At 54.1% G+C, this 24,692-nt stretch overlaps 1 protein-coding gene across 1 annotated transcript; it reads left to right on the top strand.

Annotated features, from left to right (window-relative positions):
* The first annotated feature begins 168 nt into the window (after positions 1–168).
* Positions 169–22,926, top strand: CAD (carbamoyl-phosphate synthetase 2, aspartate transcarbamylase, and dihydroorotase). The gene is given in 45 exon segments (XM_029232391.1): positions 169–409; positions 649–788; positions 2,958–3,087; positions 3,956–4,098; positions 4,271–4,412; positions 4,596–4,767; positions 4,971–5,156; positions 5,329–5,441; positions 5,760–5,905; positions 6,163–6,294; positions 6,653–6,886; positions 7,012–7,233; positions 7,433–7,621; positions 7,855–7,979; positions 8,160–8,290; positions 10,967–11,079; positions 11,329–11,573; positions 11,790–12,036; positions 12,402–12,500; positions 12,670–12,894; positions 12,981–13,163; positions 13,388–13,606; positions 13,882–14,049; positions 14,662–14,844; positions 14,963–15,067; positions 15,503–15,742; positions 15,989–16,070; positions 16,371–16,537; positions 16,657–16,821; positions 16,964–17,095; positions 17,317–17,518; positions 17,894–18,084; positions 18,179–18,319; positions 18,531–18,632; positions 19,024–19,120; positions 19,745–19,789; positions 19,896–20,065; positions 20,413–20,487; positions 21,009–21,221; positions 21,427–21,552; positions 21,751–21,861; positions 21,863–21,907; positions 21,993–22,094; positions 22,278–22,372; positions 22,487–22,926. Coding segments are annotated over 45 exon segments (6,678 nt in total). The 5' UTR covers positions 169–327; the 3' UTR covers positions 22,590–22,926.
* The last annotated feature ends 1,766 nt before the right edge of the window (positions 22,927–24,692 follow it).

Here is a 24,692-nt window from a genome sequence, read left to right as displayed (position 1 = left end):
ATACTTTGGGAGAGCGGGTTTTCTCAGGTATCCCATCGCTTCGCGCAGGGTAGAGGAGGTGACCCAACCCTTTCGCTGCCCTGGCCCCGCCCCTCACGTTCCTGGCCCCGCCCCTCACGCCGCCAGCTGCCCGCGCCGCCGCAGTTTGCCGCCGCCCAGAGCGCCTGGGCTCCTGCGCGGTCCACGCCGCCCTTGATCCAGACACCGGCGCGGCTAGCCACGTGGACCGAATCCGGGCGCGCCGTCCTCACGTGGTTCTAGCATCCGCTGGGGCTTGCTGCGTTTCCCGCTTCTCTGTAATCACCCCGGCTTCTGAGCTCCGCTCCCATGGCGGCCCTGGTGTTGGAAGACGGGTCGGTCCTGCGGGGCCAGCCCTTTGGGGCCGCTGTGTCGACTGCCGGGGAAGTGGGTAAGCAAGTACGGGCTGGCTGCCGACCTCATCCCACTCTCTGCTGCCCCTCTCTGCCCAGCCTGCCCTGCCCAGACCCCGCCATTTTCCCGCCTGCACACCCCCTCCCCCGCCATTCCCCAGCCCGGCCCCTTTTATCCCTGACGGTCAGGGCAGCCTCCACTGGGGCATTATCCTCGCTCGGGGCAGTGCTCCGAAGAGTGCCCTGCCTAAGCCCCAGCTCTGCCTCTTTCTTGCAGTGTTTCAAACCGGTATGGTCGGCTACCCCGAGGCCCTCACTGACCCTTCCTACAAAGCACAGATCTTAGTGCTGACATATCCTCTGATTGGTAACTACGGCATTCCCCCAGATGAAGTGGATGAGTTCGGGCTCAGCAAGGTAGCCACATCCAATGCTTTCTCTACATTCCTTTTCAAATCAGTAATTGTTAACTGTTAGTGAAGACACTGACATTCCGCTAGGCATTCTGGAGAAAGCAGGTACACACTAAAGTGATCGACAAGCTCTCTGCAGGGTTTGTTAGGTAACACCTTGAGGAGGCGAAGGCGAAGAGTCTGGGCTCTAGTAAGGAACCAGTGAAAATTTTTTAGCAGCAGAGTGATGTGATGGGAGCAGTGCTTTAAGAGTGCGTAAATTAATGGCAAAGAGACTGGAAACTAGGGTCACACCCTTCTCAGTGATGGTGGGTCACAGTGCACCTACCAAACCAATGAAGTTGACTATCATCTTCTAAACCTGCTTTCCTTACCTTGCCTCATTCTTTACCACTTTTCAGTAGAGTTCTTACAGTATGTAGATAAGAAACTCAGTTTCCTTCTCAGTGAGGTTTCTCCTATTCCTCCTCGTCTGGAATTTGGAAACTAAGTTGCCCTCTGAGAGTTTAAGTAATAAAAAAAAAAAAAAATCAACACAAGTTAATTGTAGAGCAGCCATAGCCTTGGTGCAGTATTCTTCAAAACTCACTTTGTCCTAATTCTAGGGTTACTGAGCCTTTAATTCTTAATATGCTTTACCAGTCACCCTGACACTTGGAAAAGGAAACTCTAGGAAAGTGCTTGGTATTCCTGGAAAAACCATTCCTCATCACATAAATTCACTGCATTCTGTATAAATTCACTGCATTCTAGTTTATAATGCACTATCTTGGTTAATTGACCTAAGTCTTCAGCTTTGTCAACTCTAGATACATGTCAAAGTTGAGTTTATACACTTGCAAAATTGAGGCCCTGACAACCAAGGTGAGTAAGGCCTCCTGGAGCCACCAGCCCACCACGGATGCTTCTGCAGCACATATGCTATAAATGCACTTGTCCATGTGCAGACACCTAGCCATGGAGGGTTCTGCCAAACCAGCCTTCAGATCCCATTCATCTTTCTTTAAACCTTCCACCACTAAGCAGATGTAGTTTAAATATGCCACTTTCTCCTAGATAAACAATCTGTTTCTCTACTTAGTTATTATAAGCTTATCTATCGAATAGCAAATTTACAGAGTAGCAAATTTACCTTTTTTCTTTCAATTTTTTTTAAAATTTATTTTATTTTCGACTGTGTTGGGTCTTCGTTGTTGCATGCAGGCTTCCTCTAGTTGCGGCGAGCGGGGGCTACTCTTCATTGCGGTGCACAGGCTTCTCATTGTGGTGGCTTCTCTTGTTGCGGAGCGCGGACTCTAGGCGCTCGGGCTTCAGTAGTTGTGGCTCACGGGCTTAGTTGCTTCTCGACCTGTGGGATCTTCCCAGACCAGGGATCGAATCCTTGTCCCCTGCATTGGCAGGCGGATTCTTCACCACTGCGCCACCAGGGAAGCCGTACATTACCTTTTTTTTTTAATGATAATCCCTTACAAAGTGGGGGGTGGTGGTGGGGTGGTGGTATAATGCCTAGTATTGCACCCTGAAGCTTTGTTTTTATCTAGTAAGGTATTGTGCCCTTGCCCATTCTACACTATGTTTTTATCACACCCTGTGATTATGATCTTGTTTTATCTACGTTACTTTGTTATTTTCTGGTTCCCTAGGTAGCAAATTAACATTCTGAAGACAGGACCTTGTCTTTTTTTATGCTCGTGCTCCTCCCCCAGCATCTGTTATAGTGCCTGGCACCAGGTGGGCCCTCAGTAAACTCTGACTACTATCATGTGTCAGGTACCTTGCTCTTGAGCTCATAGTTCGCTGACGAAGACATCTGGACACATTTGTAATACAATGGAAATAGCAAGTCAAGTAGAAACAAAGTGGACTTAGGTGAGCTCTAAGGAGGAGACACAAGCTGCAGTGGGTGAGAATGGGGGTGACTTCATGGAAAAGGGGATAGAAGAAAAGGAAGGGAAAAGGAAAATGTCATTTCAATTACTAATCAGGCACCCCAGGCCCACGTGTTCAGTGTTTCATGCGGGGGACAGCATTGCCGATAAAAGGCAAAAGCATGAGGTGCTTGGCATGTTAAAGGAACGACAGGTCATTGAGTGTGGCTGGAGTACAGGGTCCATGGCCCTGCAGGAAGGCGTGTGGCCCTGGGCTCCTCACAGTCTCCTCCTCCCATCGACAGTGGTTTGAATCCTCGGGGATCCACGTGGCAGGACTGGTGGTAGGAGAGTGCTGCCCCACACCCAGCCACTGGAGTGCCACCTGTACCCTGCATGAGTGGCTGCAACAGCGTGGCATACCCGGCCTACAAGGTATGGTGCAAGCACAGGGGTGTCTGAGTGGAGCACAGATACCCAGATGGAAAGAATCAAGGACTCTGTGGACTCTTGGGACTTGAGTCCAAGATTGTGATACAGTGTACCTGATTCCAAAGCTTTAGACTGGGGCCTGGAGCTGGGGGAAGGAACTGAGCTCTCACTCAGATGGAAAATTTCAAACATGCAAAAGGAGAGAATAGGATAATGAATCCCCAGCTTCATCAACTCAGGGCTAAACTTATTTCATCACCACTACTACAACTCCCAGATTATTTTGAAGCAAATCTCAGACATAATATCATTTCACCCACAGAGAGTTCAATAGCTGTGAAAAAAAAACCCTTGTAAAAACATGATCACAGTAACATTACCGTAACCTTTTAAAAATTAACAGTAATTCCTTAATATCAAATATACAAGGAATGTTTAAAATTTCTCCAACTTTCTGATTTTTTAAAAAATTTGTTTATTTGAATCTGGGTCTACGCAAGGTCTGTACATTGCACTTGGTTGATAATCTTTACTCTTTGGGCCTTGTAACCTATTTGACACAAACCGTTGATTTTCCTTTAGAATACCCCACAGTCTGCATTTTATTGATTACATTCCTGTATTGTCATTTAGCGTGTTCTTTTGTCTGTTGGTATTATTTTCTATAAACAGATCTGGAGTGGTGGTTCAATTCATATGTGATATTTGGGGGCAAGAGTACTTCATGGTAGGGTACTTCCAGCAGGATAGCCTGGGATTTTTGATGCCCATGGAACAGTCACAGTGTGTGACTCAGGCTCTGAAATGGAAGTCTGATGTCATGCGTGACTGCGTTGGGGGAGTGATCTCTCAGAGTCTGCTGTTTGGGCAGGAGTGGACACTCGGGAGCTGACTAAGAAGTTGCGAGAGCAAGGGTCTCTGCTGGGAAAGCTGGTCCAGGATGGGACGGAGCCTTCAACCCTGCCCTTCTTGGACCCCAATGCCCGCGCCCTGGTGCCGGAGGTCTCCATTAAGGTACAGAGGTAGAGTGGGAGAGTATCCCAGACTAAGCACAGTAGTTATATTCTGCCCATGCTGAGGGGTGAACACTTGAGGGAGAACCAGAAGAGGCCTCCAAGGTAGGGGTTGGTGTGTGCACATTATACCTACTAATCACAGCTGTCAACCATCGCCCTTTATTCTTCAGGTCCCACGGGTATTCAATTCAGGGGGTACCCCTCGGATCCTTGCTTTGGACTGTGGCCTCAAGTATAATCAGATCCGATGCTTGTGCCAGCGTGGGGCAGAGGTCACTGTGGTACCCTGGGACCACGCATTAGACAGTCAGGGTGAGTAGCTTAGGTCTGTACCAGGTGACAGACAAACAGCGTGGGTGGAAGATCTGGCCCTTGGTCCAGTTGCTGAAAGTCAACATGAGCTGCAGGGAAGGTGGAGATAAGGGCTTTTGCTCTAGTGGTGTTTCTCTCTAGTTGAACCATGGGTTTTGACATCATCTTTTCTGCCCACTCCAGAGTATGAGGGTCTCTTTCTGAGTAATGGCCCTGGCGACCCCGCCTCCTATCCCAGCGTGGTATCCACACTGAGCCGTGTCTTATCTGAACCGAACCCCCGACCTGTCTTTGGGATCTGCCTGGGACACCAGCTGTTGGCCTTAGCCATTGGGGCCAAGACTTACAAGATGAGGTGGGACTTGTGGGGAGAGGAAGTGCCCATACCTCTGACATGAGGTGTGGGGAGTCTTGGGAATGGGAGTAGAGTTGGTGTTCATTAGTGTTGAAATAGGAGTGCGGGTTGGTGAGAATCATGAGATCAGCAAGAGCTGGGTTTGGTACAGTAGTGAAGGGAGGGTGAGAGGGGCCTGTGACTCAGTACGTTTCCATCTCCAGATATGGGAACCGAGGCCATAACCAGCCATGCTTGCTGGTGGGCTCTGGGCGCTGCTTTCTAACATCCCAGAACCATGGGTTTGCTGTGGAAACAGACTCACTGCCAGCAAGCTGGCTTCCTCTTTTCACCAACGCCAATGATCACTCCAATGAAGGCATTGTACATGAGAGCCTGCCCTTCTTCAGGTGAGCCTGGGTGGTTCTGGCATGATGACTGGATCTGTACAGCTTTGAAGCCCACTGGGACTTGAAGATCAAAAAGTAAAGTGCAGCAGCGGCCCCCGTCACCTTGCCCACTACCTACCTCCAAGGCCGCTGACGATGATGGCAATTTTCGTGATTCCCCTCTCTTCAACAGTGTCCAGTTTCACCCAGAGCACCAAGCTGGCCCTTCAGATATGGAAATTCTTTTTGATATTTTTCTGGACACTGTGAAAGAAGCCACCACCAGGAACCCTGGGGGCCAGACAGGTAAGCACTTGAGTAGAACTGGGTTGTGCATCTAAGAATGGTCTCCAGGAGAGGCATAAGATGGACCTGTCTCGGGAAACTGATAGGTGTTTGGGAGGTTAGGCAGGAGGGCTGGAAGGCAGTCAGGCCAAGATGATTCATTTATGCTTCTTCTATTCAAAGGAACCCAGAATCACAAGTCCTGGCTTCTGGTCCTGCCTCTGCCACTCGTTAGAGGCATGACTTGTTCTTGATTCTTCTGTAAAGTGAGGGGTTAATCTAGATGATCTCTCCGTCTCATTCAGCTCTAACATTCTATGACTTTCTTTGCCTCCATAGTTCGAGAGCGGCTGGCTGAGCGCCTCTGTCTCCCTGGGATTCCCACCCCAGGCTCTGGGCTTCCACCACCACGAAAGGTTCTGATTCTGGGCTCAGGGGGCCTCTCCATTGGCCAAGCTGGAGAGTTTGACTACTCAGGCTCTCAGGTAAAGCACATGCGTCCCTGACCCTCTGGGTGTGTGGCCCTCAGGAGCAGACAGGGCTGAGGCATGAGCATTAGTTGTAGGGAGGAAGTGACCCAGGAGATCTGGGGGACGTGCAGAAAGGTGAGGTGGTGAGGAACAGAAGTGAGTTTTTAGGGACTGAGAGTCCAGGGAGGGGAGAAGAGGAAGAGAAATACTGGTCTAAGACTGAAAATCTTGCTTCTGCATTCGAGGCCGATATGCCCTTTTTGTCTCCCTAGGCGATCAAGGCCCTGAAGGAGGAGAACATCCAGACGTTGCTGATCAACCCCAACATTGCCACCGTGCAGACCTCCCAGGGGCTGGCTGACAAGGTCTATTTCCTCCCAATAACACCTCACTACGTAACCCAGGTATGACTCGGGTGAGGCTAGACTGAGGAGGGGACCCACGTGGGCAGGGGGATCCTGTGTCACTCTGGGTTTTTCCAACTTCTTTTTTTTCTTCTTTTTTTTTTTTTTTGCGGTATGCGGGCCTCTCACTGTTGTGGCCTCTCCTGTTGCGGAGCACAGGCTCCAGACGCGCAGGCTCACGGGCCCAGCCGCTCCGCGGCATCTGGGATCTTCCCACACCGGGGCACGAACCCGCGTCCCCTGCATCGGCAGGCAGACTCTCAACCACTGCGCCACCAGGGAAGCCCTTTCCAACTTCTTAGATCCACCCCCTAACCCCCAGGGTCTTAATGCCTATTATTCCTCTCTCCCCCCTTAGGTGATACGTAATGAGCGCCCAGATGGCGTGTTACTGACTTTTGGGGGCCAAACAGCTCTGAACTGTGGTGTGGAGCTGACCAAGGCTGGGGTGCTCGCTCGGTATGGGGTCCGGGTCCTGGGCACACCCGTGGAGACCATTGAGCTGACTGAGGATCGGCGCGCCTTCGCCTCCAGGATGGCCGAGATTGGAGAGCACGTGGCCCCCAGTGAGGCAGCAAACTCTCTTGAGCAGGTTCGGGGCATGGTTGGGGTGGACAGGTGTTGTTTCCTTGACATCGTATTCTCTCCGGGTCCAGGAGCCCTCCGCGCAGCACGCAGTCAAGGCCTGATCCGTTTGTTCGTCTCTGCTCATTGCAGGCCCAGGCAGCTGCCGAGAGACTGGGGTACCCCGTGCTGGTGCGTGCAGCCTTTGCCCTGGGGGGCCTGGGCTCTGGCTTTGCCTCTAACAAAGAGGAGCTCTCTGCTCTCGTGGCCCCAGCTTTTGCCCATACCAGCCAAGTGCTGGTAGACAAGTCCCTGAAAGGATGGAAGGAGATTGAGTATGAGGTGGTGAGAGACACCTATGGCAACTGTGTCACGGTGAGTGACGGAGGAGGGGCATAGCGTCAGGCAGTATGAGCCCTTGTAAGAGCCGGGGTCCGGCTGGTATCTTTGAGAGTTCGATGTCCCTCAGACCCAGGATGGGTGCGTCTCCAGAGGCAACAGGACCCTGGGATGCAGCCTCCTACCTCTCCTGACTCCCTTTGGCAGTGACCACTCTGGGACTCTCCCTTCACAGGTGTGTAACATGGAGAACCTAGATCCACTGGGCATCCACACTGGGGAGTCCATAGTGGTGGCTCCAAGCCAGACGCTGAATGACAGGGAGTACCAGCTACTGCGGCAGACGGCCATCAAGGTGACTCAGCACCTTGGAATTGTTGGGGAGTGCAACGTGCAGTACGCCTTGAATCCCGAGTCTGAGCAGGTAAGACTCTAGGCCGTGGAGCTGATACTGTAGCTGTTGGACCGCCTTGCATAATTTTGGGGCCTCTAGGCCAAGAGGCCCTTTAACCCTACAGACCCTGGAGTAGAAGCTGGGATTATCTTCGGTAGGGTTGGAGGATGCTGCTTTATTTTCCTGCCTTTCTGAGACCTTTCCTAGGCAGGCCTTCTAAGCCAGTTATCTGGTAACTCTTTCTCTGTTCTCTCTCTTTGCAGTATTACATCATTGAAGTGAATGCCAGGCTCTCTCGCAGCTCCGCCCTGGCCAGTAAGGCCACGGGCTATCCACTGGCCTACGTGGCAGCCAAGCTGGCTTTGGGCATCCCTCTACCTGAACTCAGGTACAAGGGTTGGGGAGAGATCAGGGAGGAAAGGCGGTGGGGAGCTAAAAAAAACATGTATGGGACAGGGAACGTGGAAAGGACGTTGGCCTGGATGTGTGGGATGGAGAGAACTATCTGGAAGCTCACCATTTACATCTCCTGCTCTGTCCTCTGGCACCCTCACCCGATGGCTCCCAGGAACTCGGTGACAGGGGGAACAGCAGCCTTTGAACCCAGTCTGGATTATTGTGTGGTGAAGATTCCTCGCTGGGACCTCAGCAAGTTCCTCCGTGTCAGCACAAAGATTGGGAGCTGCATGAAGAGTGTCGGTGAGAGACACATCCCAGGAGCCCCCTCCCCAGATCACCTCATGGGGTCCCACATGTCCCAAGGATCTAGAATGTCATAGAGTCAGTTCCCTGGCATGATCTTTCAGCTCCTATATGAGCAGCTTCTTGGGAACACGGTTTCTCAGAACTAATATTTCCAACTAAGATAGCAGTCCTCCTCAGTGGCGGGAATCAAAGGCATCTGGAAATCTGTCCGAATACACATGCTACCTCCACTCCCCAGATGGCATGTCAAAAATCTTGGGATGGGGTGATAAGCCATTGGACTATCTCATTTCTCTCATGTTACGAATGAGTAAGCAGGTCCCACAGAAGGAAAGTGTGTGCCTGAGTAAAGGGCGGAGCCAAGAACTGAAAACTAGATCAGTTGCTAGTTGCATATGTTCCTCTGTTTACAGTACGTTGCCTGTCATGGGTGAGACCAGTTCCATGAAACTCCACGCACAGCATTTCATGGCATTTTGCCCATGGCCTCGTCACTAGGCTGTTAATACCAGTGACAGTTTGTTCTCCACGCTTGTTTAAATACTGATTACTTCAGGGAAACGACGACTGCTGTTTTCCTATGAACACTTCTAAGGCCAAGTCAGCGCAGTGGCAGCCATGCTGAGCGTACCTCCTTCTCTGGGCACTTCCTGCCATGGTCACTAAATGAAATGTTTTTTAATACAATGTCTAAGATCAGAGCAGGACATCAGACACCTTTTCATAAAAACAGGGACACTTAGTAATGAATAGTGAATGGGCATGATGGTCAGCCTCCAAGCAGTGGAGAGCGTGCTGGGATTGAGTTAGTATGCTTCCTTATACTGACCCTTTAAATTGCCTTGGTTTGTCCTGCAAAGCATTTCCATTAAAACAAGCATGTGCATGTACCAAAGTGCCACCAGCTAAGGATAAGAGCATTTTGCTGTGTTCCAGATTTCCGTTAAGAGCAATAGTAGCCTTTAAACACGTAAGTCTAAGCTCAGATATGATCTCAGAATGTTTAGAAATCTTACAGGACTGCCAAGTTGTTCCTTCTGGAGATGAATTTCTGTTACGTAAAAATTATAATAAACATGGGAATGAAGCCATAAATTGTGGCTAAAAGAGGTGGATTGAAAATAGGACAATCAAAAGTTGATTCCTAGATGAGACATTTAAGTATCTTACATCTATTTGAGTGTTCTTGGAGTGTGATCTGCCATGGTAACTTTTTGTAACTTTTATTATACAAGTAAGATACATGAATCATTGAGAAATTAGAAAAGATAGTTTAACCAAAGAGGAATAATCACCTGTCATCTTGTCATACAGAGATTAATTTGGGGATATGTATGATTCCAGGATTTTTCTAGGCCTGCATGTATTAGTGCATTGGGTTTTTCTTTTACCCAGGATAAAAACTTTTATAATATAACCACATTACAAAGGAATTGAGCAAAATCACTCATCCACTTACTTAACATTACTGGTACCATCTTGACGTTTTTAAAAATTTTTTAGAGAAACAAATGTTAGGATTGTAAACAGAAAAATACATTTGGTAAGGAATATTTGAAGACCCTAGGGTAAATTGTCAGAGGACATGAACAGAACTTTATAGAATGGGAAATCAATAAGCAGGGCTGGGGGGTGGGGGAAGTTCCCTCTTTTTAGTAGTTATAAATCTAGTTAAAATGAGATAATTATTTTTGCTTATTAGCAAAAACTGTTTTAAATGATTATACACACTTCTTAGAAGATTGGTTAAATTTATACTTTGTATTGTAAAGCGCAAACTTCTATAAAGCCACTAATACTTATCAAGGGCCAGAAGATTTATCTTACCTATTGCCCATGCACTTCTGGAAATGTATCCTAAGGAGATAACCTAAAGCACGGAAAACATCACAGCCTCACTTAGAATGATGAACACGTCAAAGCTAAATGTCTTACAGTAAGTGAGCAGTTACCTTATGGTAAATCATACAGGAGTTAAACTGCTGGTAATAAAGTGACATAGAATGTGGGAACAAGCTTACCATGAGGGAAAAAGCAGGATAGAAGTTGTATGTGTACTATAATCATGTATAAAACATGTTTGAAAAAAGTCCAGGAGGAAGTACTCTAAAGTGATAGCTGTAAATGTGATTAGCTCTGGATGGATTTATAGAGTAATGGGATCATCTTCCTGTTACCAGACTTTTAAAAAGCTTTAAAGGATAAGCCAGATCCCAGATGGTATCATCACAATATGAATAAAGCAAACCAAATAACTGGATAACCCAACAGGGGTGGGTGGGGCCTCTGTGATACAACTGCAACATGTTCCAGTATCCACATGCCCATTGTAGGCATTTTAGTTTCATTTCACTAATAAACACAAAACATGAAAATGGTAGGGAGAAGAGGTGCAAGTGTAAGATTCTCAATGAAACACCATAAATCCCACCACCGTGGGACTTGACTGTAAACTACAGACATTCTGGGGACTTCCCTGGCCATCCAGGGGTTAAGACTCCAAGCTTCCACTGTAGGGGGTGCGGGTTCGATCCCTGGTTGGGCAACTAGGATCCTGCAGGCCACAAGCTGAGGCCAAAAAAAAAAAAAAACAACTACAGACATTCTGGGCAGCACGCCCCCAGCTGCCTCTGCCCTCTGGCCCTCAGTGCTCACATGGTATCCCTCCAGGTGAGGTCATGGGCATTGGGCGTTCTTTTGAGGAAGCTTTCCAGAAGGCTCTGCGCATGGTGGATGAGAACTGCGTGGGCTTTGATCACACAGTCAAGCCCGTCAGTGACATGGTAAGCGGCTCCCCTTCCCCTGGCAGTACCCTCGGAACGGACCCTGCTTCTCTCTGTCCCCAGCCCCTGAGCTTGGGGTACTACCAGTAGTACTAGCACCAGTCACTTGCGGACCTTTGCTGTGTTTTCACTTTGCTGAGAATTCAGTGACTTCGTTTCTCATTTTTCATTATTCTGAGGACGTATCACTAGATTTGTTTCTACAGATGAGGAAACGGAGGCTTAGCTTGTCTGCCCTCTCCCCGTTAGGAGTTGGAGACTCCAACAGACAAGCGCATCTTTGTGGTGGCAGCTGCCCTGTGGGCTGGCTACTCGGTGGATCGCCTGTATGAACTTACTCGCATCGACCGCTGGTTTTTGCACCGAATGAAGGGGATCGTAGCACACACCCAGCTGCTGGAGCAACACCGTGGACAGTCTTTGCCCCTACCCCTGCTGCAGCAGGCCAAGCGCCTCGGCTTCTCAGACAAGCAGATTGCCCTCGCAGTTCTCAGGTCAGGGATGGCGGGGAGGGCCTCGGGCTGAGAAGTGTCAGGCAGAGAACCTTTGTACCAGCGAGGGGCCCTCAGAGGGGAGGGTGTGGGGAGCTTTGGAGGCCTCTGACCTTCATCCCTGGGAATTTTCCTCTCTGATCCCTACCTGGGATCTCCGCCCTCTACTTGGTCCATACCCCACTCCCAGGGCCTACGTTTCTGACCCTTCTTCTTCAGCACAGAGCTGGCTGTTCGCAAGCTGCGTCAGGAACTGGGGATCTGCCCAGCGGTGAAGCAGATTGACACAGTTGCAGCTGAATGGCCAGCCCAGACAAATTACTTGTACCTGACATACTGGGGCACCACCCATGACCTCAGCTTTCGAACGCCTCATGTCCTGGTCCTGGGCTCTGGCGTCTACCGTATCGGCTCCAGCGTCGAGTTTGACTGGTGTGCTGTGGGCTGCATCCAGCAGCTCCGAAAGGTCCGAGAGCTAGTCTTTCACATGGTTTCCTCTGCTGCTCTAATCAGCTTTGGCAGCTGCCTTCCGCCCACACTCAAGCCTGGCACTTTCTAGTCATTGCTGCACCGTAGCGTCTATCACAGGGCTTTGGGTTGGGGGGTCCCCTTAAGCCGTCCTGTGCCTCACATGTGGTTCCTCTCCAGAACTCTGTATCTGCTTTTCCGATAGCTTCATTGCTGGTCTGACTTCCCTCCCAAGGCAGCCGTCCTGTACAGCAGTTTCAGAGACAGCTGAGGCGGTGCTCTCCGGAGTACTGCTTTGGCTTTACTCTCTCGGTGCTCTTCTTCCCATCTGATTGCTGAATGTCATTCCCCTCGCTGTCGCAGATGGGGTATAAAACCATCATGGTGAACTACAACCCAGAAACAGTCAGCACCGACTATGACATGTGTGACCGACTCTACTTCGATGAGATCTCTTTTGAGGTGAGACAGTTGAAGGCTGCCTGTTAGCCTGGGAGGCCAGTCAAGTAGGAGTGGCTGACGGACCTAAGACTCTTGTGGGGTTTGAGGGTGAAGGCTGAAGAGCAGCGAACAAGGAGGCTCAGACCCCTGACCCTGTCTGCTGCCGCCACCTGTTTCTCCTGCACCATAGGTGGTGATGGACATCTATGAGCTGGAGAACCCCGAAGGCGTGATCCTGTCCATGGGCGGGCAGCTGCCCAACAACATGGCCATGGCTTTGCATCGGCAGCAGTGCCGGGTGCTGGGCACCTCCCCTGAAGCCATCGACTCGGCTGAGAACCGTTTTAAATTCTCCCGGCTCCTGGACACCATTGGTATCAGCCAGCCTCAGTGGAGGGAGCTCAGTGACCTGGAGGTGGGCTGGGGCCTGGTGGGGGGCTGGAGGCTGGATGACGTCACGGGTGAGTGTGAGCAACCCAGCTAAGCTCCCTTTGCCCTTAGTCTGCCCGCCAGTTCTGCCAGACCGTGGGGTACCCCTGTGTCGTGCGCCCCTCCTATGTGCTAAGTGGTGCTGCTATGAATGTGGCTTACACCGATGGGGACCTGGAGCGCTTCCTGAGCAGTGCGGCAGCTGTCTCCAAGGAGCACCCCGTGGTCATCTCCAAGTTCATCCAGGAGGCCAAGGTGGGAGGCTGCAGACAGGTCTCGGCAGGCAGGCTCCCAGCCTCAGAGGCAACTCCCCTCTCTGGTCCTACAGAAGTTTGTAGGCACAGGGGGCTGGATAGGATGGGTTGTGCCAGGGCTCTTAAAGGAAGGGAAGCTTCCTGCAGGGGCGAGCGGGAGAAGAAAATGGCCCTTGGTCTACATCACATTGCCCTGCACGCCGCCCACCCCCCACCACCCACTAGGAGATTGATGTGGACGCTGTGGCCTGTGATGGTGTGGTGGCAGCCATCGCCATCTCCGAGCACGTGGAGAACGCAGGTGTGCATTCAGGTGATGCCACGCTCGTGACCCCGCCGCAGGACATCACTGCCAAAACCCTGGAGCGGATCAAAGCCATCGTGCATGCCGTGGGCCAGGAGCTGCAGGTCACAGGACCCTTCAATCTGCAGCTCATTGCCAAGGTAGTAAGAGGGGGCTAAAGGCAGGGACCAGAGGTCCGTGGTGCCTCCTTGTTCTGTGCCGGCCCTGCCGCCAGGGAGCCCTCATCGGAGGAGGAAAGCCTGAGGGGCAGGGTCACAGCTCGAGCCCACAGTATTGTCAGGGTTTGTAATAGTCACCCTGCCCCCTGTCCCGGGTTGATGACCCACAGAATGATGAGTGGGGGGAAGAGCCAAGGTCCCTGGGATGGTGTCACAAGCCCACTTGTGGAAGGCCCGACCAATCCCTCTCTGCCCAGGACGACCAGCTGAAAGTCATTGAATGCAACGTGCGTGTCTCTCGCTCCTTCCCCTTCGTCTCCAAGACACTAGGTGTGGACCTAGTAGCCTTGGCCACGCGGGTCATCATGGGGGAAGAAGTGGAGCCTGTGGGGCTCATGACTGGCTCTGGAGTCGTGGGGGTAAAGGTAAGGAGGATTGAAGCCCGAGGTTATCAGTCAGCGGGGAGGCAAATAGTGGAGGGAGTTCATCTCCTGCGCAAGCTATATGTCAGTCGACATATAAACCAAGCACCTCCTGTGGGCAAGGCCTTCCTGGGCCGTCAGGGCAATAAGATGGTCTTTGTCTCTTAGGAGCTTCCACTCTAGTGATGGGAGGCAAGAGAAGTCGGGTCCAAAAACAGCTTGTTTCTAGAACAGTGTGTGATAAACCTGCATAGTAGAGATAAAAACAAAATGCTAAAGGAAGTGCGACTTCCAGAGAGGGTGGTGACCCTCAAGAAGGCTCCAGAAGAGAAGTGGTATTTGGAATGAGCCTTGGAGGACGGTCAGGATGTGAGATTTGAGACTGGCCAAGCTTGTTGAGGAAGTGCTCCAAGGCCGGGGAGGAGCCTCGCGGAGCCCGAGGGGAGCCCGAGCATGTTGGGGAAGCAGCCGATGATCGGTGGGTTCACGTGGAGCCGCACAGGGAAGGCTCACCCCGCTGTCTGGAGGAGGCCGAGAGAGGGTATTGAGGCCCCCCCACTGGTGCAGGATATGGGCCCATCACGCCTGGCCCTCACTCACCTCCTGCTCTCTCAGGTGCCCCAGTTCTCATTCTCCCGCCTGGCGGGTGCTGATGTGGTGCTGGGTGTGGAGATGACCAGTACCGGGGAAGTGGCTGGCTTCGGGGAGAGCCGCTGTGAGGCCTACCTCAAGGCCATGCTAAGCACTGGCTTTAAGATCCCCAAGAAGAACATCTTGCTGACCATTGGCAGCTATAAGGTACAGAATCCGGGGGGTGCCTGAAGATGGGGGGACAGATGACCTTGGCTCCCTGGGCCAGGGCTGACCTTGAAGTGGAAGACGGGAGAAACACAGCCTCATCTCCTTCTTGGTTCAGAACAAAAGTGAGCTGCTCCCAACTGTGCGACTGCTGGAGAGCCTGGGCTACAGCCTCTACGCCAGTCTGGGCACTGCTGACTTCTATACAGAGCACGGTGTCAAGGTATGGGCTGCTCCCGCCCTACCCCACGCTGCCCACTCTCCAAGGGTGTGAGAGCACCCAGGAATTCTCTCCCTGTTCCCCTGCTTTTCTTGTCATTGTACAAATTATATATTCCACGTAGAGCAGTAGAACATACAGAGAAGCAAAGAGAAAAAAAGAATTCCCTCATGACCTCCCCACCATTGTTAACATTTTGGCATGTTTCCTTCCAGAATTTTATCTTTCTTTGTGAAGTGTGGGCTCATACCGCAGAGTCCTTGGTAACCATAGTGTAGATACCTTTCTTGTCAAGAAAAATGCTTTGCCTGTAGCAAAGAGAGGTAGCCTGGTCCCCATCCTCCTCATGGGCTCCCTGGCCACCTCTCCTCCCTTCCGGTTGGCCTTCCTGGCCCCTGCCAGTCTCGGGTTGGCCCTGACCTTGTCTCTGGGCCACAGGTAACGGCTGTGGACTGGCACTTTGAAGAAGCAGTGGATGGAGAGTGTCCACCACAGCGAAGTATCCTGGAGCAGCTCGCTGAGAAGAACTTCGAGCTAGTGATTAACCTGTCCATGCGCGGGGCCGGGGGCCGGCGTCTCTCTTCCTTTGTCACCAAGGGCTACCGCACCCGGCGCCTGGCCGCTGACTTCTCCGTGCCCCTCATCATCGATATCAAGTGCACCAAACTGTTTGTGGAGGTAACTGACACCTGGGTGCCGGGAAGGGGGCAGCCAGTGTCAGTGGGGGAAGAGGGAGAAGTGAGCGTGCCCTGGGGCTGGGAAATCTCAGTACGAAACAGCTATGCTAGTGATCAGGCTTTGTGGCTGCAGAGAGAGAAGGTGGGTATAGAGAGGCAGAAGCCTGGGTTATGGGAAAACCCAATCCCTCTCTGCACCTCCCAGGCTGCCCTTAAGTCAAAGCTGACCGTGGTTTCCGCTTTGCAGGCCCTAGGACAGATTGGGCCAGCCCCTCCTTTGAAGGTGCACGTTGACTGCATGACCTCCCAGAAGCTCGTGCGACTACCTGGTAAGTGCATCTCGTGAGAGAACCTGGCTTCTGGACACTGGTAGAAGCTTGTATGGACCCTGGGTGGAGCACAGGGTGGCCGTGGGGCCCACTCTGCCCTGGAGTGTACAGAGTGGGGAGGGCCCAGAACCTGCCTCACCCTAAGCTCTTGTGCTCCTCCGTCCACGATGCCCTTGACGAACCTCACCGCCTCTCACTTGTGTCAGTCGCTGCTTATTTTCCTGCCGCCCCAGTTCACCTCCTTGATGCCCTTCGTGTCTCGGAATCTTCCTCTAACCTGCTGCCTCCGTGTTCTCCCAGGATTGATTGATGTCCACGTGCACCTGCGGGAACCAGGGGGGACACACAAGGAGGACTTTGCTTCAGGCACAGCGGCTGCCCTGGCCGGGGGCATCACCATGGTGTGTGCCATGCCTAATACCCGGCCCCCCATCATCGATGCCCCTGCTCTGGCCCTGGCACAGAAGGTGAGCCCTTGTCCTCCTGCTTCCTGCTCCCTCTGCCCCTCCCCAGGGGCCCAGGCCACGCATGGGTGCCAAGCTGGCACCGGTGCTGAGGGGCCTAATCTCAAATGTACCCTCTCCAGCTGGCAGAGGCCGGCGCCCGCTGTGACTATGCCTTATTCCTCGGAGCTTCATCGGAAAACGCAGGGACCCTGGGTGCTGTGGCTGGGTCTGCTGCAGGGCTGAAGCTCTACCTCAACGAGACCTTCTCTGAGCTGCGGCTGGACAGTGTGGCCCAGTGGATGGAGGTAGGGGTGGGCAGGTGGGAGGAGGCAGCCAACCAGTACCTCCTGGCTTGAGGGCCCCGCACAGTGGGCTGGCGGCAGTGAGTCTGGAGCTCCATGAGGGCTTGGGCTCTGCACGGTCCCGGAATGTTCTTCCTGCCCCCAGCACTTCGAGACGTGGCCGTCCCACCTCCCCATTGTGGCCCACGCAGAGCGTCAGAGTGTCGCCGCCGTCCTCATGGTGGCCCAGCTGACCCAGCGCTCGGTACACATCTGTCACGTGGCGCGGAAGGAAGAGGTGAGAGCCCAGCAGAGGTGCCCCTGTTGCTTTCCCAGTAACTCCAGGTGATCAGGGTAGTCCTTGGGGGCAGGAGAGGGGTAGGGCACGAGCAGGGGAGCCTGGAGCCCGTACCCAGCACATCTGCCCCATGACTTTCCGAGGGGGGAGGTGGGCTGCGGGGACTTTGCAGGGTGGGGCCTGGAGGGAGGCCTCCTCGAGGTCTCCCTGCTCTCCCCCAGATCCTGCTGATTAAAGCCGCTAAGGCACGGGGGCTGCCAGTGACCTGTGAGGTGGCGCCCCACCATCTGTTCCTGAGCCGCGATGACCTGGAGCGTCTGGGGCCCGGGAAGGGGGAGGTTCGGCCTGAGCTTGGCTCCCGGCAGGATGTGGAAGCCCTATGGGAGAACATGGCCGTCATCGACTGCTTTGCCTCCGACCATGGTGAGAGGGCCCAGGCCGAAACCCCTCTGCCCGGGCGGGCTCGTGCCCCATCCTCACGGGCAAGGACCTTGGGTTCCATGAAGATTGGGCCTTGATCTGGGTAGGATCCCAGCCTCTAATACAGTTCCTGGTCTGTCATAGGTGCTTGATAAATATTTACTGAAAGAACGAATGAGCAAATGAGTAAACTGTAAATGAGAGAATGTCGGTGAAAGGTGTGGGCCCCCAAAGATGACAGCAGTCCCAGTTTCCCTACCTTCTGATTCCCAGAAAAAATTAGCATCGGGGTTGGTAGTGAGGCACCATCTTGGTGGCGTGCGTGACCTCTCATGTGTGGAGGCAATCGGTTCCGAGGGTCATGCTCTCTTCTCCCAGCCCCCCACACCGTGGACGAGAAGTGTGGGCCCCAGCCACCCCCCGGCTTCCCGGGGCTGGAGACCATGCTGCCCCTACTGCTGACGGCAGTGAGCGAGGGCCGGCTCAGCCTGGATGACCTGCTGCAGCGACTGCACCACAACCCTCGGCGCATCTTCCACCTGCCGCCCCAGGAGGACACCTATGTGGAGGTGTGGGGTTGAAGGCCGGGGGGCGGGGGCTCCCCAGCCCTGGGAGCCGTTCCACGCTGCAGCCCGTGCCTGGCATAACCCGTGACTCTGACAGGTGGATCTGGAGCATGAATGGACGGTCCCCAACCACATGCCCTTCTCCAAGGCCCACTGGACACCCTTTGAAGGGCAGAAGGTGAAGGGCACCGTCCGCCGTGTGGTCCTGCGAGGAGAGGTTGCCTATATTGACGGGCAGGTGTGTGTGTGGCCCATGCCCAGGCCGGTCGTGACCCGCTCGTGCTATATTCTTCTCCCACCCCAGCACATCTCTGTGGTCGCACTACCCGTCTAACTGCCCTGGGTGCGGGTGGGTGCAGGTCTCCAGGGCATTTTTTTCTTCTCGCTGGCTTCCACCCCTTTAGGACCCCAGCCTGGCTCACTTGCCCGCCCCTGCCTTCTGTCCGCAGGTGCTGGTGCCGCCGGGCTACGGACAGGATGTACGCAAGTGGCCACAGGGGGCTGTTCCCCAGCTCACGCCCTCGGCCCCCGCCGCCAGTGAGCTAAACACGGTATGCGCGCTGCTTCGGGCTGGGGGGCGGGGTTGGGGGTACAGTCAGGCGTGGGGCTGACAGCATAAACATCTTCATTGGTGGTTCGGGGCAGTGGAACGTTCGTCACTTAACACTTAATGTCCTCACCACCTACCCCCTCTACTGCAAAACGTAGAATTAACTCTCAGTTTAGGAGTCTTCCCACAGGAAACACACCCCATTATTAACCCAAGCAGAGAGACGTCTTGGAGAGGCCAGTGGGCCCGCGCCTGTTGAGGGCAGCTCAGTGGGAGGCGGGGCTGAGGGAACATGATGGAGGTAGAACCCTAGCGGACAGGGAGCAGTTTGGGTTTTCTTGAGGGATTGAATTTGAGGAGGGTCAGGTCAGTACCCAGTGTTGTCTCTCCAGACCCCAGAGAGGCCCCGCCGGGGCATCCCAGTGCTTCCCGATGGCCGCTTCCACCTGCCGCCCCGAATCCACCGAGCCTCTGACCCAGGTTTGCCAGGTAAGAGGAAGGTCCTATGACGTGGAGGGTGGGGCCACCTGCACTTAGAGACGTGTCCAGATGGGCTCCTCTCCCCTGCAGTGTCCCAGGTGGGCTGAGGTTGGGGACTTTGTGCCCTAGGAACTGTCCCAGCGCCCCCCAGCACCTCACCTCTGTCCACTTACCTTGTCCTTCCTGCTGCCCTCATCTGACCTGCTGTGCCCCCCTTTGCCTAAATCAGCCCGCCCAGCTTGAGGGAGGCATCCCACAGCTTCTCACAGGCCCTTTTTTGTTGTGGGCAGCTGTGTTCCTCCGCCTGGGAGCTGGGGTCCCATGGGACAGCAGAGCGTGGGGTAAATCCAGGTTGTTGGTTGGTGTGAGCCTGGCCGTTCTCCCTGCCTAGGATCCTTTTGCCAACTGGGAGGGTTCCGGGAGGGCACCACTGATCACACACAACAGCCCCTGTGGGAAATCACGTGTCCGTGCCCAGAGCTGCCGGTCCTTCCTGCCCTCACCTAACCTGCTGTAGCTACTGTGGTGTGAGTTGGTTTAACACAGACACTGTGATCCGGAGTCCTGGGGAAGCGGGGGCTCTTCACACACCTCAGCCACAGGCTTACATCTGTCCTGTTGCCCTCTTTGTAGCTGAGGAGCCAAAGGAGAAGACTTCCCGGAAGGCAGCTGAGCCAGGTGAGAGACGCCCCGGAACACGCGTTCACCTTGGGACCTCTCTGATCTGGCCTGGGTAGGAGGAACCCTCTGACCAGCCTCTTCTGCCCTGTCCCTCACTCTGCAGAGCTGATGGGAACCCTTGATGGCACCTGCTACCCTCCACCACCAGTACCTAGACAGGCGTCGCCCCAGAACCTGGGGACCCCTGGCCTGCTGCACCCCCAGACCTCACCCCTGCTGCACTCATTAGTGGGCCAACATATCCTGTCTGTCCAGCAGTTCACCAAGGATCAGGTGCCTGGGGGAGGGAGGAGGGGAACACCCAGAGCTTTGAGGACCTGGAGAGTCGGGGCTGGGGCCCCTGGGGGCCGCCGCCGCTCCAGCGACTCGGGGTCTTTCTTAGATGTCTCACCTGTCCCACTCGGGGTCTTTCTTAGATGTCTCGCCTGTCCCACTCGGGGTCTTTCTTAGATGCCTCGCCTGTCCCACTCGGGGTCTTTCTTAGATGCCTCGCCTGTCCCACTCGGGGTCTTTCTTAGATGCCTCGCCTGTCCCACTCGGGGTCTTTCTTAGATGTCTCGCCTGTCCCACTCGGGGTCTTTCTTAGATGTCTCACCTGTCCCACTCGGGGTCTTTCTTAGATGTCTCACCTGTTCAACGTGGCACACACGCTGCGCATGATGGTGCAGAAGGAGCGGAGCCTCGACATCCTCAAGGTCAGGGTCAGGGCTGTGGGCTGGGGATCCAGGCGCGTGTCAGCAGGGCTGTGCAGTGGTCAGAGGGGTCTCCCTCCCCTGCCATAGGTCCCCTCGTGTGAGTCCACACCCTCCATAGGTAAGCCCTACTCTGGGAGGTCCTGCCCCTCTAGGCCGCCACCGTGTTTGCCCTCCTCCGATCGGTATTCAGCTGACTCGCGAGGCCCTGAGCACCAGCGCACAGGCCCGCTAATCTGGTCACTTGATTGGTGCTGATGTATTCGTGGGAGTGAAGTCTAGGGTATTTCCTTCTCTCCCAGAGAATGAATGTCTCGTTCAGACTCTTAACGATGGCTTTTTGGAGGCAGACCTTTAGCTCAGAGTGACACTATGGTGGAAATGTCAAGGCTACAACAGGTCATGGGAAGGTTTGGGGAACAGGGTTCTAGCACCCCTCTTGCGTAAGTTGGGGAGGCAGGCATCAGCCCACGCGTTCCCCAAGGTGAACACATGTGTGCACACATGACTCCCGCCTCCCCCAGGGGAAGGTGATGGCCTCCATGTTCTACGAGGTGAGCACGCGGACCAGCAGCTCCTTTGCAGCGGCCATGGCCCGGCTGGGGGGCGCCGTGCTCAGCTTCTCAGAAGCCACGTCCTCCGTCCAGAAGGGTGAATCCCTGGCTGACTCGGTGCAGACCATGAGCTGCTACGCCGACGTCGTGGTGCTGCGGCACCCCCAGCCCGGAGCGGTGGAGGTGAGGCCGGCCTGTGTGCCGGGGCAGGATTGATTTGGCTGGACCCAGGGACACGAGGGCCCTCCTGCCCACACTTCCTGTGACTGCAGGTCTCAGTCGGGCCAGATGGGTGCGGAGACCCCAGGAGGAGTGGGACTGCGGCAGGGAGTAGGGGTCCCTGAGACGCAGAAGACAGGATTCTCCTTCCTTGTCCCCGTGTTCACAGCTGGCGGCCAAGCACTGCCGGAGGCCAGTGATCAATGCCGGGGATGGGGTCGGAGAGCATCCCACCCAGGCCTTGCTGGACATCTTCACCATCCGGGAGGAGCTTGGGACGGTCAACGGCATGACGGTGAGGGTGGTGGCAGGGGTTGGAGGCCTGCCTGGTGATGGTCTGGAGAGGGGGACAGTGGGGAGGTGGTTTCTGCATTCCAGCGCGTGTTGCGCGCATTCTGAGGTCTGCATTCTGGTTCTGAGGCCGAGAGCTTTAAAATGGGGGTGCGGGTGTGCTCAGTCTGGGGGCCCTCTTGGTGACCGGCTTCCTCCCCAGATCACAATGGTTGGGGACCTGAAGCACGGACGCACGGTGCATTCACTGGCCTGCCTGCTCACCCAGTATCGCGTCAGCCTGCGCTACGTGGCGCCTCCCAGCCTGCGCATGCCCCCCCGACGTGCGGGCTTTCGTGGCGTCCCGCGGCACCAAGCAGGTCAGGCCCTGGGAGCCCGTGGGGGACCTGGGCTGGGCGGTCAGTGCCGGCACCACACTCACCCTGGCCGGGCCTCACCCTCCAGGAGGAATTTGAGAGCATTGAGGAGGCGCTGCCCGACACCGACGTGCTCTACATGACTCGCATCCAGAAGGAGCGTTTCGGTTCTAGCCAGGAGTATGAAGCTGTGAGCACGAGGGTTGAGGAGAAGCCAGGGCTGGAGCTGCTGGGCATCCAGACTAGCAGCCAGGAAAGCTGGGTCCCTCGCTTGCGATAACTGAGTGCGAGGATCGGGAGGTGGAACCCAGGCTCGTGGGCTCATAGCCACCCCTGCCCGGCCGTGCTAACAGGGCCCCTCTCTGCCTCGCAGTGCTTTGGCCAGTTCATCCTCACTCCCCACATCATGACCCGGGCCAAGAAGAAGATGGTGGTGATGCACCCAATGCCCCGAGTCAATGAGATAAGGTGACATGGCATGAAAATTGAGGATATGCTTGGGGGCGGGGGTCTGGCTCTGGGAGTGCACTCAGTCCTGTTCAGGCTGTCTTGGGCACATGGTAACTCTTCCTTCTCTTGCAGTGTGGAGGTGGACTCGGACCCCCGAGCAGCCTACTTCCGGCAGGCGGAGAATGGCATGTACATCCGCATGGCTCTGTTAGCCACTGTGCTCGGCCGCTTCTAGGGCCCGACTCCTCAGCCTCTTCTCAGGCCCAGCTGCTGGGCATGGAATCCGGTGCCCTCCACGGAGGCAGCACACTTAGTAGATGCTCTCGGGCATCCAGATAGGTCATGTGCTCGTACGCACACACATGTGGACCACGCTTCAGACGCTGGACTGGACTGGAGCTGTCTAGCATGGGGGTGGGGCCTCAGATGCTGGGGCCCAGTCGGCCCCGTCTCCCTTACTGCACCTGAAATCTGTACTGTTACTTTTCCACTGAGTTAGTAAAACAGCTGAGCTGCCTCTGGTTCTTGCTTCCTTGCATGTCTCCTGGCTTCAGCAGAGGGTGTTACGTGTAATAGGCAGAGCTTTCTTCTAGAAAACGAGAATAGTTTCCCAAGTACGAGAGCAGCCTTGCCGGGCAGGCTCATGTTCTGGCCAGGGGAGCAGCCAGTCCCCCATTTTCAGAGTGGTGGATCTTTGGGGTTCTGGGCAGGAACATGCCATTCTATTGGTGCTCTCCGTGGCCCGCACTACACTGATAGGTGTCCAGCCCTCCTTCCTCAATTCAGGTGCATGAGTCGTGGTGAAGGGAGGGCTGAGCATCTGTCCTGCTAGCGGTGTTCGTTATCCCGTAGGCCTTTTCTCTCCTCTGGTTAATCGCTCCTCAGTGGCTGAGGTGGCCACTGCACCCTCAAAACCTCGCTTGGAGTTCTCCGGCTGGCGGTACTGGGAGGAGTCCCTCCTACCTACTGTCCCTGGGAGCCTGCCTCACTGGACTTCTCAACCTGGACTAGGGTAAGGGGGGCTGAGGAGCACTTCCGCTTGGGAACCCTGGGCTAGGGGCTGAGGTGGAGTAGCTCAGGTATCTTTGCACACTAGGGCTTCTGCGGATCATTCAAAGTGTGTGAGCTCTTCCATTTCATGAACTTTAGCAGCGTTGAATTTCTGGATCCAGCAGGCTAACTTACACCGTCTGGGTACAAAGCACCATGTGCGGTGGGAGTATAAGGATGAACAAGGTAATTCTCATCCTCAACTTTGAGGCCTCTTAGGTGGTGAGACATCCAGCGACTTCTACAGATTGAATTGGCACACGATGGTCTAAACTGCTCCAACATCATTCAGGAAGAACCTGCTTTGTGCAAAGAGCTATTAGCAAGTTGCAGGGATGGGAAAAGGAGATGGAACTCGTTTTTTGAAAACTTAGCACGAGCAGGAACTTTCCACATATATTTAATCCTATGCCAAACGTCCAACCGTTTTACAGACGCGACACACTCAGAAGATTACCAGGTGGCTTAACCAAAGTCACATCGCTAGGATTCACATATCAGGACCACTTGACTTCAAACTCACCTTTCTGTTAAAAAGGAAGAAGTTATTTCAGGCTTTAAGGGCATTCAAAATCAGTGGGAGAGACAAGCCACACAAATCTGAACCACCAGAGAACAAGTCTCAGGTGTGTGTGGGGAGCTGGTTCTCAGAAGAGACCAGCACGGGTCTCCTGGTGTCACAAGGATCCACGGGGTTGGGGTTTGGGCTGGTTCCTGAGGAAGGGGCAAGCTGTGCCAGGTGGCTGGGAGGAGGGTGCAGAATCTTGCCTTCCAGCTTGAACATAGAAGTGGTAGTTCTGTGTCTGCAGCACAGTGAGGACATACACCTAGACCCAGCAGGACCTTTCTGCTCCATATTTTTAGGCATATTGTTAGGGTTGAGAGTCTGATGAGCCAGAGCAAGAGGTCTGGATGTAGATTCCAACAGAAATAGGAGCTTATAACCACAGGCACTGTTTGAAGAAGGGTGGGACTAGGTATAACATCGTCTGCTCGTCTGGGTCGCTGAGCTGTCTCCAATCCCCCTAATGTTAGTCCTTCCCAGGCTTTTCAAACCCCTGACCCTGACGAGTTCTCCCTCAGGTACCTGGAGGACCTGGTTGGTTGGAAAGGAGAGTATCATTTCTAGAACGCTTCTACTCCTTTCTAGGACTTCAGTTACCCTTTTTATGCTATTCGAACAAATCAGAGATTATTTTCCCAAGTACTAGGAATCTGTCACACACAGATTCCCACAGAACTCAGGGAGGCTTGTCCTCAGCAGAAGCGGCGTTTGCTGCCAAGAGGC

Source organism: Monodon monoceros, unplaced genomic scaffold (genome assembly GCF_005190385.1).
Source record: "Monodon monoceros isolate NGI ecotype Baffin Bay Population unplaced genomic scaffold, NGI_Narwhal_1 Super_Scaffold_19, whole genome shotgun sequence".
Classification (NCBI taxonomy): Eukaryota; Metazoa; Chordata; class Mammalia; order Artiodactyla; family Monodontidae; genus Monodon; species Monodon monoceros.
The sequence above is the reverse complement of the archived record's forward strand: the minus strand, read 5'-3'. Positions and strand labels throughout refer to the sequence as shown.